At 39.5% G+C, this 16,981-nt stretch overlaps 1 protein-coding gene across 1 annotated transcript; it reads right to left on the bottom strand.

Moving 5' to 3' along the window:
* Positions 1-39: 39 nt before the first annotated feature.
* On the bottom strand, positions 40-16,820 carry LOC124150880 (sorting nexin-8-like). The gene is made up of 14 exons (XM_046523061.2): positions 16,792-16,820; positions 16,543-16,667; positions 12,843-12,975; positions 12,040-12,233; positions 7,111-7,228; positions 6,714-6,835; positions 6,170-6,250; positions 5,511-5,671; positions 4,329-4,461; positions 3,230-3,298; positions 2,368-2,478; positions 1,978-2,016; positions 886-1,035; positions 40-281 (listed from the first exon to the last, which is right to left on the bottom strand). The coding sequence occupies exons 1-14, from the start codon at positions 16,811-16,813 to the stop codon at positions 141-143; spliced, it is 1,599 nt and encodes a 532-aa protein (XP_046379017.2). The 5' UTR covers positions 16,814-16,820; the 3' UTR covers positions 40-140.
* Positions 16,821-16,981: the final 161 nt, after the last annotated feature.

Raw genomic sequence — 16,981 nt, 5'->3', positions numbered from 1 at the left:
TCTTGGATCTGTCGTGAAACTGCCCCCCCCCCCCCCCCCCAGAACAGATCCAATTCATCTGAAGGTGTTTTGTGTTGAGTTGTGTAACAAATTGCAGTGAGACATGGACACAATCACAAGGTACACATCACAGGCACATATCACGCACTGATCCCGGGGTGATTGTTCATAGGGGAGCCGATTGGAGACGTCCGCGTAGGGGAGGACGGACGCGAACTGTCTTTCAGATTTGCATAGAGACCTTCGATGATCGGCCGCACTTCTGACCATACTGCTGCAAGCTGGAGATAAATGATAAATGTAAGGATTTGTTTCCAACAATGAGTTAACACATCATTGATAAACAGTGAAAACTGCATTGTACATGAAGGGGAACCAACAGGAAAAAGCATTAAATCAATTTCATGTGTATCACAAAGTCAATGAAAAGAAAGAAAGAAATTATGATAGAACCTTTCTCCGGGTAATAAATAACCAATATCAACTTCCGGTTAAGAAATAAAGAATATCAACTTCTCTGACACTCCACTCCAGTTACTCTCATGGTTATAACTTTAAAAATCTGAGTGAGTGAGTGAGTGAGTGAGTGAGTGAGTGAGTGAGTGAGTGAGTGAGTGAGTGAGTGAGTGAGTGAGTGAGTGAGTGAGTTTATTCCACCACCTCCACTTTAATGAGAAAGTTGGATTATATTCTGTCTCTTATTTATATCTCTAAGTGGGTGAGTGAGTGAGAGTATGAGTTAGTGAGTGATGCTTTGACCACTAGGCTACCCCACTGCCTCTAATGATTCCTTGCCCCAAGATGCTCCTGGTGTTGAGTCTCTGCACTGCCTAATAGAAAGCAATGTGTGACAAAAACTTCATTCATCCAATACACAATCCCTACCTCAGCATGTGCTTTAGCCTCAACATCTGTCATGGACTGCAAGGTCTCATAGAAGATGTCGAGGTTTGCATGTATGAGTTGCGTCTCCATCTGCAGACAGTGGAGCGAGTAATAGTTCCGGTTCTCCATGTTGGCAATCTGACCTTCTTGCTGTCAATGCAGAAAAAAACACTTTGTCTATAGAGCAAAATTCTTTTGAGAAAAGATGAGATGAATTGGATTTTAACATCACGTTCAAAATTATTTCAATTATACAGCCATGTGTGGTGTGTGTGTGTTTGTCTGTACTAGTCTGGGAATAAAAGCTGGTTTTATAGTGCAAGCCCTGAGATACCATGCTGCAGTTTAACTTGGACACCCCACTCACAGTATTCTCCGAGCCCACCAGTCCATCTTTTAGCCCCTTAATGCCAACAACCAGGCAGGGTAAGAACAAGTACCATCTTTTATGTCTTGTATGGTATGGCCAGGGGATCAAATCACAAACCTTCTGCTCTCCAAGCAGATGCTCTGTCCACAAGACCATGGATACAGTAACTATAAATCGTATGAAGGTAGTGCACATGCACTGTATATAGGAGTAATACAGTCATTACAGTGACACCAGGAATGGGCTTCATGAATTGTAAATCAACGTGGACCTGTGACCATACACAATAACTACTGACCTAGCCTGTACTCCCAAAATTTGGTTTGAATAACACTTCATTCTCACATCATGACGTAACAGTGTCAAGGCTGTAAGAGTTTGTTTATTTGTTGTTTAATGCCTCACTCAGCTTTATTCCAGCTATAGAATGGCCGTCTGTAAATAATCGAGTCTGGACCAGACAATCCAGTGATTGACATCATGAGCATCGATCTACACAATTGGGATACGATGACATACGTCAAGCATTGGTTGCTGAAGACCTATTCTACCCCGGATCTTGATGGGTCGGCTGTAAGAGAAATTGTAAATCACACAAATTGTTGAAAATACTATTGAACATGTTGAAAGAAATGTTGTTCAATAGAAATGAGAGTCCTTCTAGTGTCAAAGTAATCCCATATTGATTGAAGACCTTTGAGTAAGCAGTACTTCATACAAACCTCTAAGATCTTCTGCTCTAACTGTTCTACAGCTCCTGTCTGAAACATATTCAAAACAGTTAATGAGGTATTTTAATGAAAACCAAAACAAGAAGTTGTGATGTTATGATGGGATCTGTACAGAGAATAGATTTCCAGGTTTCCATTGAGTGAGTGAATGTTGTTTTACACCACAGTCAGCAATGCCCCAGTTTCTGCATGTAAATAACGACCAGCATAACCAGTGGTTGAAAGAATAATTGACAATCCACATATATGGGGCAAAATGACACACTGTACTCACACATTGTAATTATCTGATTCTCATTAGTTGACTTTCATAAAAGGCATGCAGTATTGGGACCTACTCTGCCCCAGAATCCCCATGGGGTATCCATCTTACCAACCCACCTCTGGTCCCTGAACGGTAGCAGACATCTTCTTCTTTTTGTACTGCCCCATCTTCTGGATGGCTCTCTGGTGGTCATTGAGTACACCCTTCTCATGTCGCTCACATAGGTCCTGCATAGCACAGAAACAGTGAGTGAGTGAGTGAGTGAGTGAGTGTGAGTGAGTGAGTGAGTGAGTGAGTGAGTGAGTGAGCGGGAAACAAATGCTGTGTCCAATATGTTACTCCACTACCTCAACTTTAGTGAGAGAGTTATCATCTTCATATTCTGTATCTTAGTCAGATCTCTTAGCTTACTCAGGGGAAAAACTCAATGTGATGCAGGATTCTTACCATTTTCCTGAAATCCATGAGCAGGGTATGGTGCTTAAAAATCATAAGGAGGATAATCTGGAATTTCAATCAAGGGGTGCAGCAATGCTAAGAGAATTGCAGCACCCACCTCAGGGGATTGCACCACCTGTATCCACTGTCATCTCATGGTTAGAGAGCTGGGTACTTAGTGCACAAGCCCTTAGGTCTAGATTTGATAGTTTTTTGGTTCATTAATGCCACACACAGCAACATTCCAGCTTTTCCATGGCAGACAATCCAGCGATCAATATTGTGAGAAGCGATCCACACTTTCAGGGTATGATGACAATCAACCAAGATAAAGAGCCTAACCACCCAGTTCATTTGGTTGCCTATAATGACCAGCATTGGTTGCTGGGGACTTATTCTAACCTGGCATCCCCACAGGGGCAAAAGGTCTAGTGACCACTTTAGATAACAATAATAACAACAATGTGTGAAACAAATAATCCATCTGACTTGGTCAACAGTGTTTCGTCATTATCTAGTGTTAAATATGAGTCAACATACCCGATATGCTGTCAATAGGTCCATGAAGAGAGAAAGTTTTTCTACCACGCCTTCTTCCTCATCAACAGCCTGGAAACAATGGTTAAAGTACAATGGTACTACAGTATGTTGATTGTGATTGATGTGCTTTTCCTCAGGGCAGAGTGTACAATGCATGGTACAGCCTCAGTAGGCTATTATTGCCTAGACTGTAGGGAAAACAGTTTACAATAACGTCACAATGCCCTATGACATGATTTGTGGAATTTTGTTGCAAGATCCACCAGCAAAACAATGACATGTGATGCCAGCCTAGTAACAGGGTTGCTGGGGTCATCCAGTGTGCATGATTGGTTGGTTTGTTGATTAATGCCGCACTCAGCAATATTCCAGCTATATGATGGCGGTCTGTAAATAATCGAGTCTGGACCAGACAATCCAGTGATTGATATCATGAGCATCGCTCCACGCAGTTGGGATCGATGACATGCATCAACCAAGTCAAAAAGCCTGATCACCCGATCCTTTTATTCGCCTCTTACGACAAGCATAGTCGCCTTTTACGGCAAGCACTGAGTGTGCATGAGCTCCTTTCAGTGATCTATCATCTCTGCAGGCAATGTCATTGAAAAGACCAGGGATGTTGAGTTTTCAATATTTGTTAGTGAAACTTGTTTCCGCAGTACATAAGCACACGCTTTTGTATTACACAATGTGTAAGACAGCTGTATATTTATTAAACAGGTGATCTCTTCACGGGTGAGTAATAAAATAGCCTGTCATGTTCTGTTATGTTGTGATTAATCATCAAAAATGAATAATGAGTTTATATTAATAATTCATGAGTGGTTTCATAAAAATACGACATTTGTTTTTCTCCTGTAATACAGTAAACAAACTAAATTTAGTGGTCCCTTTGAGTATGTTATAACCATAGTTTACTGCATTGCAAATACTATCCTGTATCAAGGATACACAATGAATCTTTACATCTTATCCATCATATTATTAAATAGATTCTTTCACATTTCAGCACCAATGACATACTGAGCACCTTCAGCATTCTAACAGTAGACTGCCATTAGTATGGCAGCCTTCTACATGGATAATGGGAGCTTACCTTTACTGTTGCCTTGTCAGACAGTGACGCATATTCTACAGACAGGTGTTTAAATCCCTTCTTGAGATGGTGCCAGGTATCATTGTTGCCCGTAGCCCATGCAGTCACAGGTGTAGCATCATTGCTGAGCGAGCTGAGGAACAACATGACACAATTAGCATAGCACTGACTCGATGAGGGAGTTAATGTCAGTCAACTGCTACTGAACATGCTGAACAACACGACACAATTAGCATAGCACTGACTCGATGAGGGAGTTAATGTCAGTCTACCGCTACTGCTAAACACAGATCCGAGGACATCCCATAACTGGTCACGTCAGAATGATATTTCATGTGACCAATCAGAGCATTGCTTACCAGATCAGGAAAGTGACAATCGGAATGTGTTTTCCAATCATGGAATCTTGATAAGGTTAACATGGGGTATTCTGAACAACAGTGAGGGGCTGTTCGACTGAATCCCTCAAAATCATCGTCTATCTCTGACTTCAATGGGATAAACTTCTGAACGGCCTGTGGGAAGTACTGCCATACAATCCTGGCTATCTATTAAACATTCCAGAATGTTTTCTTTTCAGTTTTCAAATTTTGAATCGAGAACTTTGTCAAAATATTTTTCAAAGCGTTGTCTGGAATGAAAGTTGCCAGTTTGATACTAGTGCATAATTCTTAGTACATTTTAGTGTTACCAGATGAAATTTCATTAGCTGATCTTACTAGACAGAAGAACATTTTACTAGACTCGTGCTTCTGACCAGTGGCTACAGTTGCAGACATGAAAATGATGCCAAGAGCAGGGTATGAAACTCCCAAAAATTTCAGCCAGACCACAGGACTGGCTAGCTGAAATACTTGCCAGCCCTGACCAAAACCTGCCTGCCCACTATAATCATATGTTTCTCAGGATAAGCTAACGGGATTTCTTTTTGGTCACATTTTATCATTCAACTTTACATGTGAATTAATGATTATCATCGGGAAATATTTAGAATATTGTCACATATGAAATATAACCCGACCGTCCGGCAGGGGTTTTTGAAAATCTGCCAGCCCGAGTTGAAATCAACCCGTCTCGGACGGTCGGGCAGGCAGGTATTTCGAACACTGCCAAGAGGATGTAAACTGTTTACAAAGCAAGTTGTTACCAACCAAACATACATGAAATGAAACTAGGTGTTACCTCAATTCCCTGCCAAACTGCAGCATGTCTGAAGCAAACTCTGCCGACCGCTGAACCATCCTCTCTCCAATGTCCTTCATCTTGGCCACACTGCTGAACAGCAGGCGGATGTGCTCCTTGCTGTTGGACAGTTGAACTTGTGTGTCCATTGGAACCATGTCCTACACACATGTGCCTGATTAACTCACATCTATAGCCACACACTAAAGGTCGTCACATTCCTGTGAGTGAGTAAGTTGGGTTTAACCCCGCTTTGAACAGTATAACTATATTCCAGTTATATCACTGCATGTCAGCTTAATGTGGGAGGAAAGCCTAAAATAGTGCAGGTCTAAAAAATTTACCACTTTGGTGCAACCCATGAGCACAGGAATTTGTTCTGACAAACCAAAAACATAATCAGGACGACTAAGATTCACACCCACAATCATAGGTTTCTGCACGCTCAAGGGAAGCAGCTCTGCACCGTGAATTGGGGCGTCTTTACATGACTGGGTCATATAATTTCATTGCTAAAATAACTCTGAAGGGCATGTTTAATTCCCATTATTGTCTAAAACCACCACAATATAACCATCACAAAAATCACGTTCTCAGTGTCCGAGTTCGTTAATCACAGCAGCGAACACTAATGCCAACTCAGGCTCTATCCTAGTTACCTTTGCTTTACTTGCAAGGTTACTCGTCATAAACTCATCCGGAATTCCACGAAAATGTTCCTTGATTTTATGTTGTGTGTCCTATAAAAAATGAAAGTTAATATTAATTTCAATTCAAGTCTTACATGTGAATTTGGATATTTGATAAATTGGAACGGATGCCCTGGATATAGAAGAGGCATGTTTGGGGGTCTGTGATATATATGATTGAAGTAAAGAAGTAAATTGCAACATGTGGTGTCAGTATAAGTAATAATTCCACATGTTCTCTTACAGAGATTCTGATGCTATCATCGTAATCCAACATTCAGAGTATAATGATCCCTTTATCATAAGCAATATGTACTACAATACTTCTTCATCATAGTTGTTATTGGATTTCATGGTTGAACTATGTCAGGAATAAAACACAAACTGTTCTATTGATCTTATGTTTGATGGCACAACAAACCTTGAACAACACAATCTAGTTGCACAATATAGCTGCTTTATTAAACTAGCAGCCATCTGAACATTAAATTCAGAAAAATATAATTTCACTCACTGTTCCATTGAATGTAAGGAAGAACTTGGTAAGTTTGTCATCATGCATGTGGGGATGTCGAGACACGATGTTCAGGAATCTCCGCAGGCACTTTCTTCGGTGTTCAATAAACTCTCTATTTGCTAAAAATCAAAACCAAAATGAGTGATTGAGTGAGTATGGTTTATCACGACAGGGGACACCAGAAATGGGCTTCACACATTGTACCCATGTCTGGAATCGAACCCGGGTCTTCGGCGTGACGAGTGAACGTCACTAGGCTAACTGACCGCCCCTAAAACAAAAATGCCCAACATTGTTCCAAGCTTGAAGGTTGATATTTTCTTGTGTGAAAAATGGTTTTATTTGAGTTTGCTGTAACAATTTATGATAAAACAAGAAATCTGGATTAATGTACCTCCCATCATCTTCTTTGGTGGCAGGCGTGGTACAAGGCGATATGGAAACCGTAGCATGAGAAGCTCATGGTATGCCAGAAAGTCATTATAGCGACGTAGCACTGTTGTCTTGTAGCGCTGCAACAATAACAAACATAACATGAAGGTTCTACATTGCATTCTTCACTTTTGCAACCAATATGGCAAGCATTGAATACAACTAGAAACAAGTAACAGAAATAGCCCTATCCCCACCATTTCCTGAAGCCTTCCCACCTGAAACATGTACAGTATCATAAGCCATTCTGACTTCACCAACTCAGGTGACAGCTCATCTTACCAGCATCTATCTGCGTTAACCTTTGATCCCTAATGTTGTGAAATGCTGTACAACTTAGTCCTGTGTGTCTACTTACCCTACATCAAGCACTTCAGGTTTAAATATTTAGTTCTAGAAATTGGTACTAGTCCTGTAGTCCTTGCCAAACTTAGCAATAGTTTACGTACATGGGTATCATGAGGACAAGTAGAAATGTGGCATTTTTTAAGGGTTTTGTTTTATGTTATCATTATAAGGACTAATGGACTGAAAGGGTTAGTTTCTACCACAGATATCTCATCTTTGGCTTGGAAAAACATGTCAAGTGCAGGACAATTTTAAACAGAAAATCCCATATCTGTAGCTACATTAATTAAAAAAAAGTCATATGCATTTCTGGTTTAATCATATCACTTCTGATTTAGAAAATTCACATGTCTAACGAAAGGCAACTTTACAACAGAAAGTCCCTCAATAAGCATCCGCAATAAGAAAGTTATATACACCAGTTTAATCACATGCTTGATCATTTCAAGTTGAAAACATGGGTATAAGCTCTCAAAGACATGTCATATAAACATAGGGTTCAGTTGGTTCAGTACATAAAGCAGCAACACTACTTTAACAATGACCACTCCTAATATACTTTTTCATGTCATGTCATTACAGATTAACTGTAGTAATATGAAAGAATCGGGTGGTCCTTGACTATTTCTGACTAATCCGAATTGAGCTGTGGATGAGTTAGTTAAGATTTATAGTCACATCGGCAGTATTTCAGCCATAATGGGACTACAACAATGTAAACATACATACGAAATGGATGAGTTGGATGTGACCAAAAGTGGCTACCCCTGAATATGTTGTACAAACATGACCTAAATTATACAGGGTTTGACATGGTGACTACAAGTCCTGGATACACAAATGGTACTTCGTTGACTAAATGGATTAAGCTCATGTGGACTACATTATGTTCTCTATTGCCATGTCCACCAACGCCTCACTGGACCGACCCGTGAAGATTCCGGGGTAGAATTGGTCTTCAGCAACCCATGCTTGCCGTAAAAGGTGACTATGCTTGTGGTAAAAGGCGACCAACGGGATCGGGTGGTCAGGCTCACTGACTTGGTTGATGCATGTCATCGATTCCAATTGCGTGGATCGATGCTCATGATATTAATCACTGGATTGTCTGGTCCAGACTCGATTATTTACAGACCTCCATCATATAGCTGGAATATTGCTGAGTGCGGCGTTAAACCAACCAACCAACCAACCTCAGTGGACATGATGCATGGTCATCACCTACATTACCTCAAAGAAAAATACAATGCTACTGCTAAAACAAATAATAGTCTTGGTTCTCGCTTCATCATAAAGTCTGTCACACGTTTTGTTTTTATTTCCATTTTCTCCCCAAAATTTAAAATCCTAATACTTAAAAAACATGTGATCCAATATAGCATGCAGTTACTTTCCTTTCAATGCGTACTGCTTCGCTGTGTAATTGTCATGGCAGCAAAGTGTTTGTATGCTTGTTTAGTAGGGTGGCCCTTTCCCAGGTTGATGGTACACAACTGTTTATTTGGTTACATATTTGTTTGAACAAGCCCAAAAAAAGTACAAGCCAAAAAAAAACAAAAAAACACTATATTTTCAAAAGTCATTGCCTGAGAACCAGTTCTTTTATTTTCTAAAGCTAATGTTGTTCATGTATAAAAGTCAAGTATAGACATGGGATGGATTGTAATCGGCTACAACAAAATAATACTCTCCTCTTATCATGCTTATATTGAATACACTGACATGGGACATTCTGTCCCTTTCAAAGTCAAGGTCATGTCTTTAGTTCAGTGTGCTAACTATTGCTGACAGATGAAAAGATAGATACACAGACTAAAACCCTGATCTCTGACTGTACATCATAAACCATTGAATTGGAAACATGCCATACAAAAAATAACATGAATACTTGGCAAATAATTTTTCTTCTTCAAATATAATTTTACAGTTTCACCGAAATTTTGGTGGACCACAAATATCAGTTATTTTGAAAACTATGTTCATTGGACCCACACAAAAGTATTTTCCTTAAGCCTTCTTACAGCTGAGAACAAATATACCGGTGTGTGTACAATGAAGCTGTAAAGTAAACATGTAACAGTATAATCTGTTGTAATCTGATAGTACCGGAAGTTGTCAACATGACAATACATAAGCTGCTTACTAGGACTGCATGAGGACACACTGATGCTGTACATAGCATAATCCCCCAGATACATTGATCCTTATTGTAACTTTACATGATCGACAGGAGTAGGGTCCATAATTGTTTTTTACTTTTTGTGATTGCATTTAATCCCTGTTGTTTTTTTATACAGTGTTTGATAGTCACAAATGTAAAGTTTCAGATTCCTGTGGTTTAGAGCATCATATTTTGACTCCTATATATCTGTACTGTGTTTCACTGGACCTCTTTTGTAGTCTATCTCTTTCTAATATTGGTGTTACAAGTCCCAACACCATAACTGTGGTGGGAAAGTCAAGGACAACATAAATCCTGCTTGAGTGAGTGAGTGACTCTCTGCTGGTCATTGAGAACACACCCTCTCATGTCGCTCTCAAAGGTCCTGCATAGCACAGAAACAGTGAGTGAGTGAGTGAGTGAGTGATTGACTGAGTAAGTCATGTTGCCCTGAAAGGCACAGAAACAGTGAATGAGTGTGTGATTGACTGAGTAAGTCATGTTGCTCTCAAAGGCACAGAAACAGTGAGTGAGTGTGTATGAGTGAGTGAGTGACCTTAAGTGACTGAGAGCTGAGTGAGTAAGTGAGTGACTGACAGAGTGATTGAGTGACTACTTTAGTGAGTTAGTGATTGAGTGACTGAGTGACTGAGTGACCAAGTGAGTAACAAAGTGAGTGTCTGAGTGAGTGACTGACAGAGTTAGTGATTGAGTAAGTTAGTGATTGAGTGACTGAGTGAGTGACTAAGTTAGTAAGTGACTGAGTGAGTGACAAAGTGAGTAACTGAGTGAGTGACTTAGTGTGTGAGTGAGTGACTAAGTTAGTGAGTGAGTGAGTGACCAAGTGAGTAACTAAGTGAGTGACTAAGTTAGTGAGTTAGTGATTGAGTGAGTGAGTGAGTGACTAAGTTAGTGATTGAGTGAGTGAGTGAGTGAGTAACTAAGTGAGTGACTGAGTGAGTGAGTTAGTGATTGAGTGAGTGAGTGAGTGACTAAGTTAGTGAGTGGTGAGTGAGTGAGTGACAAAGTGATTGAGTGAGTGTGTAACTGAGTGAGTGACTTAGTGTGTGAGTGAGTGACTAAGTTAGTGAGTGAGTGAGTGACCAAGTGAGTAACTAAGTGAGTGACTAAGTTAGTGAGTGAGTGACTAAGTTAGTAATTGAGTGACTGAGTGAGTGACCAAGTGAGTAACTGAGTGAGTGAGTTAGTGATTGAGTGACTGAGTGAGTGACTGACTAAGTTAGTGAGTTAGTGAGTGAGTGACGGAGTGAGTGACCAAGTGAGTAACTAAGTGACTGAGTGATTGAGTGAGTGTGTAACTGAGTGAGTGAGTGAGTGACTAAGTGAGTGAGTGAGTGAGTGACTAAGTGAGTGAGTGAGTAATTAAGTCAGTGACTGAGTGAGTGACCAAGTGAGTAACTAAGTGAGTGATTGAGTGAGTGAGTAACTAAGTGAGTAACTGAGTTAGTGATTGAGTGACTGAGTGAGTGAGTGAGTTAGTGAGTGAGTAACTACGTGAGTGACTAAATTAGTGAGTGACTAAGTGAGTGAGTGAGTGAGAGAGAGAGGTTGGTTTAACATAGTTTGAGTATTATCATAGTGTTTCAGTCTTATCACCTCACATGAGCTTACTGTGGCAGGAAAGCCCAATGTGTTATTTTCTTTCTGCAGTCAGTAAAGTGCCAGTAATAAATAATTAAATCTGGACCAAACAAACCCAAGTTTAAAGTTATGACAATGAGCAATGACCCACGCACAAAGACATGCAATCAATTAGTTCACTGAGCCTGACCAAACGTTCGACCTAGTCACCAATTACAACTAACATAAGTTACTGGTCACCTATGCAGGTGTACACAGTTACTTTGGTGGAACTCATGAGTGTGATCCTGAAGGGCAAGGGTATAAGTGTGGCCGAAACTTGCACCCATTATCAGCATCTCCTGGAACATCTAAGGACACAAATCTGCACAGCTGATAATACACCACCTGTGAGGTGAGGTGAAATGGGGTTTAACGTCACGACGTGCATGTACATGTGTGTGTTTGTGTGGCTGCTTGTACTAGTCCAGACTGATGCCAATTTATAGTGCTAGCTCACTGAGATACCATGCCGCAGTTTAACATGAATACCCCACTCAGACACAGTATACTGACTCCAGCCGACCGGTCCTTGTTTTAGCCCCTTAATGCCAAAACACCAGACAGGGAAACAACAAGTACCATCTTTTAACGTCTTTTGGTATGACACGGTCGGGGATCGAACCCCGGACTTTCCGCTCTCCGGGCGGACGCTCTACCACTAGACCACGGAGGCGGTCTAGACCACCTGTGAATAATCACAGACGAATAAGCTTGATACAAGAAACGGACAGTGCTTACCTGACTCGTCACCTCATACTCCACGTGCTTGAGGATGAGGCCTTTCTTCTCTGGAACTAGCTCCACCTTCACGATGTCAAGGTTACACAATTCATTGTAGTTGAAGCCAAGCACATTTGGATTCCTTTCTCGTCGCATCTTTACACTCATAGCTTTCAGGTCAGACAGGTCACCAAGGGTCGGCTTAGGTAACTCTGCAGGAACAAATAATACTGCTATGACAAGGTAACTAAGGACAATACCCTGAAGTCACAATATGTAAGTAAGTGCTGAAGGTTTTCAAGATCCAATAAAAAAACCCGTCGAATCGGCATTTCCTCAAGCTGTGTGTAAAAGCACTGATCTATTTTTATTAAATGTCTTATAACAGTGTGTATGAGGAAGTAAGCTGACTATGAACATTATCCTTATAGCTCTTAGCACCTAGTTCAGAAAAATGTGAAAATACAAGCATGTAGCTTTTAGGTATGTCTAAAATGCAATCTGCAACTTCAAGCCCCTTGTCTAGCATAATAGTCTTTTAATTAATGTTAGTTTTTGTGTCAATATATATTTTCTGTCATACAATTGGTATAAACTGTCATAGAGGACATGGTGATAACTTCTGAATCTGGCTTGTTCTATCTTTATCATGTGACAATTTTCGTATTTGATTGCATATTAATGCAACACCAAAGACAGGTGATGGGGAAAAGATGTATAAAGGTGTAATTAACTATGGTATGAAATAGATCAAAGGGAACAACAGGACAAACAAATATGGTAGGAATTTGTACACATTCCATTATATCAAAATCTAATACCTTGTCCTGAGAAGGTGTCAAGAAACTTCTCATTAATTGCCTTTCCCTGCTGTGCCAGAGCTGTGAGCGCCAGAGCTTTGTACAGGCCATTCCGAGTGAGTGAACCTTGGTTGCTGTCTACAACATCCCATATCTGAAATAAAACACAACCACTGCAATGCAAACTTGAATGTGAGAGTGACAGGTTTTGAAAAAATTGGCAATCCTTCAGCTATGTTACCATGGTAACAGTATCCTATATTGGTGTAATTGGTCCTGAGAAATAATACCGAGGGGATGGTTACCCTAAAATGGCAAATTACTACTGGACCTTCTGACACCTTACCTATTGGGCAAATTGGCAAGGACTATAGGACCAGTGCCAATTTCTGCCGCTGGAGTGGTGCTTTTGTTGTAAACAAGTGATCAGTACTTCCATAAACCTAAACTTGATTTGTGACCGGTCCATTGCAGAGATAAAACTGCAACAACTACATGGTCACTTGAGAAAGTCAGCAGGGAAGAGGAAATACACTACTCTCCATGACTATCCCTGTCTTCTCAGCTCAACCATGCTCCCGTGGTGCTGGTTTACAAGATGCTTACTGAGTGAGTGAGTGAGTATGGTTTTACGCTGCTTTTAGCAAATCTTTTTTTTTGTATCACTACCTCGACATTTCCCTCATGTTACTTGTATGTCAATCAGCTTAACTCATGTGGATGTTACTTGTATGTCAATCAGCTTAACTCATGTGGATGTTACTTGTATGTCAATCAGCTTAACTCATGTGGATGTTACTTGTATGTCAATCAGCTTAACTCATGTGGATGTTACTTGTATGTCAATCAGCTTAACTCATGTGGATGTTACTTGTATGTCAATTAGCATAACTCATGTGGATGTTACTTGTATGTCAATCAGCTTAACTCATGTGGATGTTACTTGTATGTCAATCAGCTTAACTCATGTGGATGTTACTTGTATGTCAATCAGCTTAACTCATGTGGATGTTACTTGTATGTCAATCAGCTTAACTCATGTGGATGTTATTTGTATGTCAATCAGCTTAACTCATGTGGATGTTACTTGTATGTCAATCAGCATAACTCATGTGGATGTTACTTGTATGTCAATCAGCTTAACTCATGTGGATGTTACTTGTATGTCAATCAGCTTAACTCATGTGGATGTTACTTGTATGTCAATCAGCTTAACTCATGTGGATGTTACTTGTATGTCAATCAGCTTAACTCATGTGGATGTTACTTGTATGTCAATCAGCTTAACTCATGTGGATGTTACTTGTATGTCAATCAGCTTAACTCATGTGGATGTTACTTGTATGTCAATCAGCTTAACTCATGTGGATGTTACTTGTATGTCAATCAGCTTAACTCATGTGGATGTTACTTGTATGTCAATAAGCATAACTCATGTGGATCTCAGGGTGAAAATATGAGACGACACTTCTCGCGGGCCGGGTATTTAATCTGGTATTTCCCCATGATGTTAGGGAGTAGTAATACGTGAACTCACTATCAGTAACAATTAAAAAAAATTAAAAATTATACTCTCTACTTCATTACACACAGTGGCGACAAGAAAGAGAATGATGTGGCATTGGGTGACCAAACCGCTAAGGTCACGGTGCACAGGGTTTGTAAATGTGTGACCCAATTGTTTGGGTGATGGCTATGGTGATGTGAGGGGTTATCGGGCAAAATAGTTTTAGAAGCTGTTTAACCAAAAGTCGAAAATACAACTTTCATTCCATCTTTTTCCAAGAAGGAAATTTGCATGTAAGGCACACATATATCTGTTTAATTTGGCAATATCATGAAATGATCTTGCACTTTTATTTCTATGCAGGCTACCCCAATCAAAGACTTAGAGCAGAGACGGGTATTACAGATGGTGTTGCATTAACCAATGGATTTATAAATCTCATCTAAATCACGTCTAAACATACACATTTACCAACATAAATAAGCATGTCAATAGTTTGTGTGAGTCCTCTTCCGGAATGAACAATTGATTGTCAAAAATTATGTACTATCAATCCTTAACAATCAATGTGCGATACGGCCTCTTTGAACTCTAAACAACTAAGCGATATCTATATTAATGACCTACATGGCCTCTAAGCCAATCATATCTTGCTGAAGTTAGGTTTCCACCAGATATTTATAGACTAGCCACCCGTGGACTCGATGACATATTTCTGTTCCACAATGCAGTCTTCCCGCCACATTGGTGGTCATTATAGTCAGTCAGTATCAGTACCGGCCTCCACTTGCAAGGTGAGTGTGGCATTTACTGATAACACAACCACTGACAGTCCTAGTTGTATATGCAAATATTCAGTGACTTGAAACAACTGAGATTTATGTTTCTCTTACTTAAAATTAACTTATCTGAGATGTATATACACGTAATATACATCTGCAATATATACAAAATTAGCACTAAATAATATAGAATGCAAAATACACAAGAAAGATGAGTCCACTCGATTTACAATTGGATGAAATTATTCACATACATAAAGTAAAGTGCTAGTATGAATAAATTGAAATAACAAAATGAAATATTACTGGATCTAGTATACCTATATATGTAAAAAAAACAATATATATTGTAACATGTAAAGTATTTTGACATTTATTCTTGGTGCCATTTTACAAAGAGTTACATGTTGTTGATTTCATGTAAATGAATTAAATCTTTTTACTGGACTTGATCTGTTTTCTTTCATAAATGAGTATATTAAAATATATATTTCTGCTGAACAGTACCTGTGGTATTCAGGTTCCTGCATCTGCACTGTCTCTTGTGCAATATATATTGTGTGAGATTTAACGCTGTTATGAACAGTATTTCTTTGATATCAGGAATGGAGAGTTTTCAGGTAGCTAAAGTACAAATGATGTGGGAATAATCGCAGTATACTTAATTGTTCATCACTGGGAAAATACAAATATGCCTGTGTGCGTATCTAAACATTTCTGTTGTAATCTTAAGGAATTTTTAAACAAGCTATAATCCGTCGACGTATTCCAGTCGCATGACCACATTGATATTATTATTGGTCTTACACGGTTGTGATTTCATAAGTATATTTAGCACTACCCATAGGTACTTTTTACTTATAAAGTTTGAGTTCAATTCATATTATCGGTAATTGCCGACCAAAGTCATCGGCAGATTCACCCTTCATCAGTAAATGACCAACTTACGGGTTTGTGTTTGAGTGCCGTATTACGGCCATATTATATATTGAGGTAATATCCTGAAATCACATTTGGAAACACATCTTCTTATTTGCATAGGGTTTCCCCTTTACCGTATCAGTAATACCTGCCTCTGCACTATGATATAACTGCATTATGCAAAATAAAAAAACAACTGAAACACTGAAATAGATTCCCTGTTATGACACAACACCACAGTGATAACATAAATACCATAACTGTCACCTCATTGCAACATATGAAATGCGCATTTGACATTAAAATCACAAACAGGAAAATTGTCATTTAAATCTTGATGCAAGACCAGAGTTCTCTGTGGAAACGCCCACTTTTAAGTGAAAGGGGATCTTATAAACGACAACCCAGTTGACAGGCCGCCATTACTTTTGACAGCTGCATAATGCAATAAATACAATCGAAATCTGTTTCGTCACATAAGTATGTATCAATTGCACAACAAAATACACACCTGCATAATTGTTTGTTTGGGCAAACTGGATTTCACCATCATTTGCACGAATAGTTCGCGGTCGACATGTTCTTGATTTGGACAGACGATCTCATAAACCTCGCGATACAGAGGAGGGACCGACCCTGAAAATAAAGATAACATTAAAATGGATGATTCTACCAACACAGTGCGTAATTCAAGCTATTGAAAATCCTGACAGCTGATTAGCGCATCAGGTGTGGCTGTTGTAACACGCCTCCCGCTTACCAGATACAAGGTCGGCCGACATCTTGAATGGGTCATGTGATCGGTAAAACATAGTCTCAAACCATACTTATTAATTTGAAAACATTCCCTATTAGGTATAAATCAAAGCTCGTGACATTCATGAGTGACAATGGCCTGCATACAATGACCAAGAATGTATTGAATATATTTTATACTGATATGTCTATGT

This window comes from Haliotis rufescens, unplaced genomic scaffold (assembly GCF_023055435.1).
Source record: "Haliotis rufescens isolate VD_foot unplaced genomic scaffold, xgHalRufe1.0.p SCAF_11, whole genome shotgun sequence".
In the NCBI taxonomy this organism is placed as follows: Eukaryota; Metazoa; Mollusca; class Gastropoda; order Lepetellida; family Haliotidae; genus Haliotis; species Haliotis rufescens.
This window is presented reverse-complemented; position numbering and strand designations above follow the sequence as displayed.

Coding starts and splice junctions, on each gene's coding strand:
- LOC124150880 (XM_046523061.2), bottom strand. CDS start 16,813: ATGTCGGCCGACCTTGTATCTG. Junction 12,234..12,842: donor TGACACCTTCTCAGGACAAG/GTATTAGATTTT, acceptor TTGTTCCTGCAG/AGTTACCTAAGCCGACCCTT. Junction 6,251..6,713: donor TCCTTACATTCAATGGAACA/GTGAGTGAAATT, acceptor CATTTTTTATAG/GACACACAACATAAAATCAA.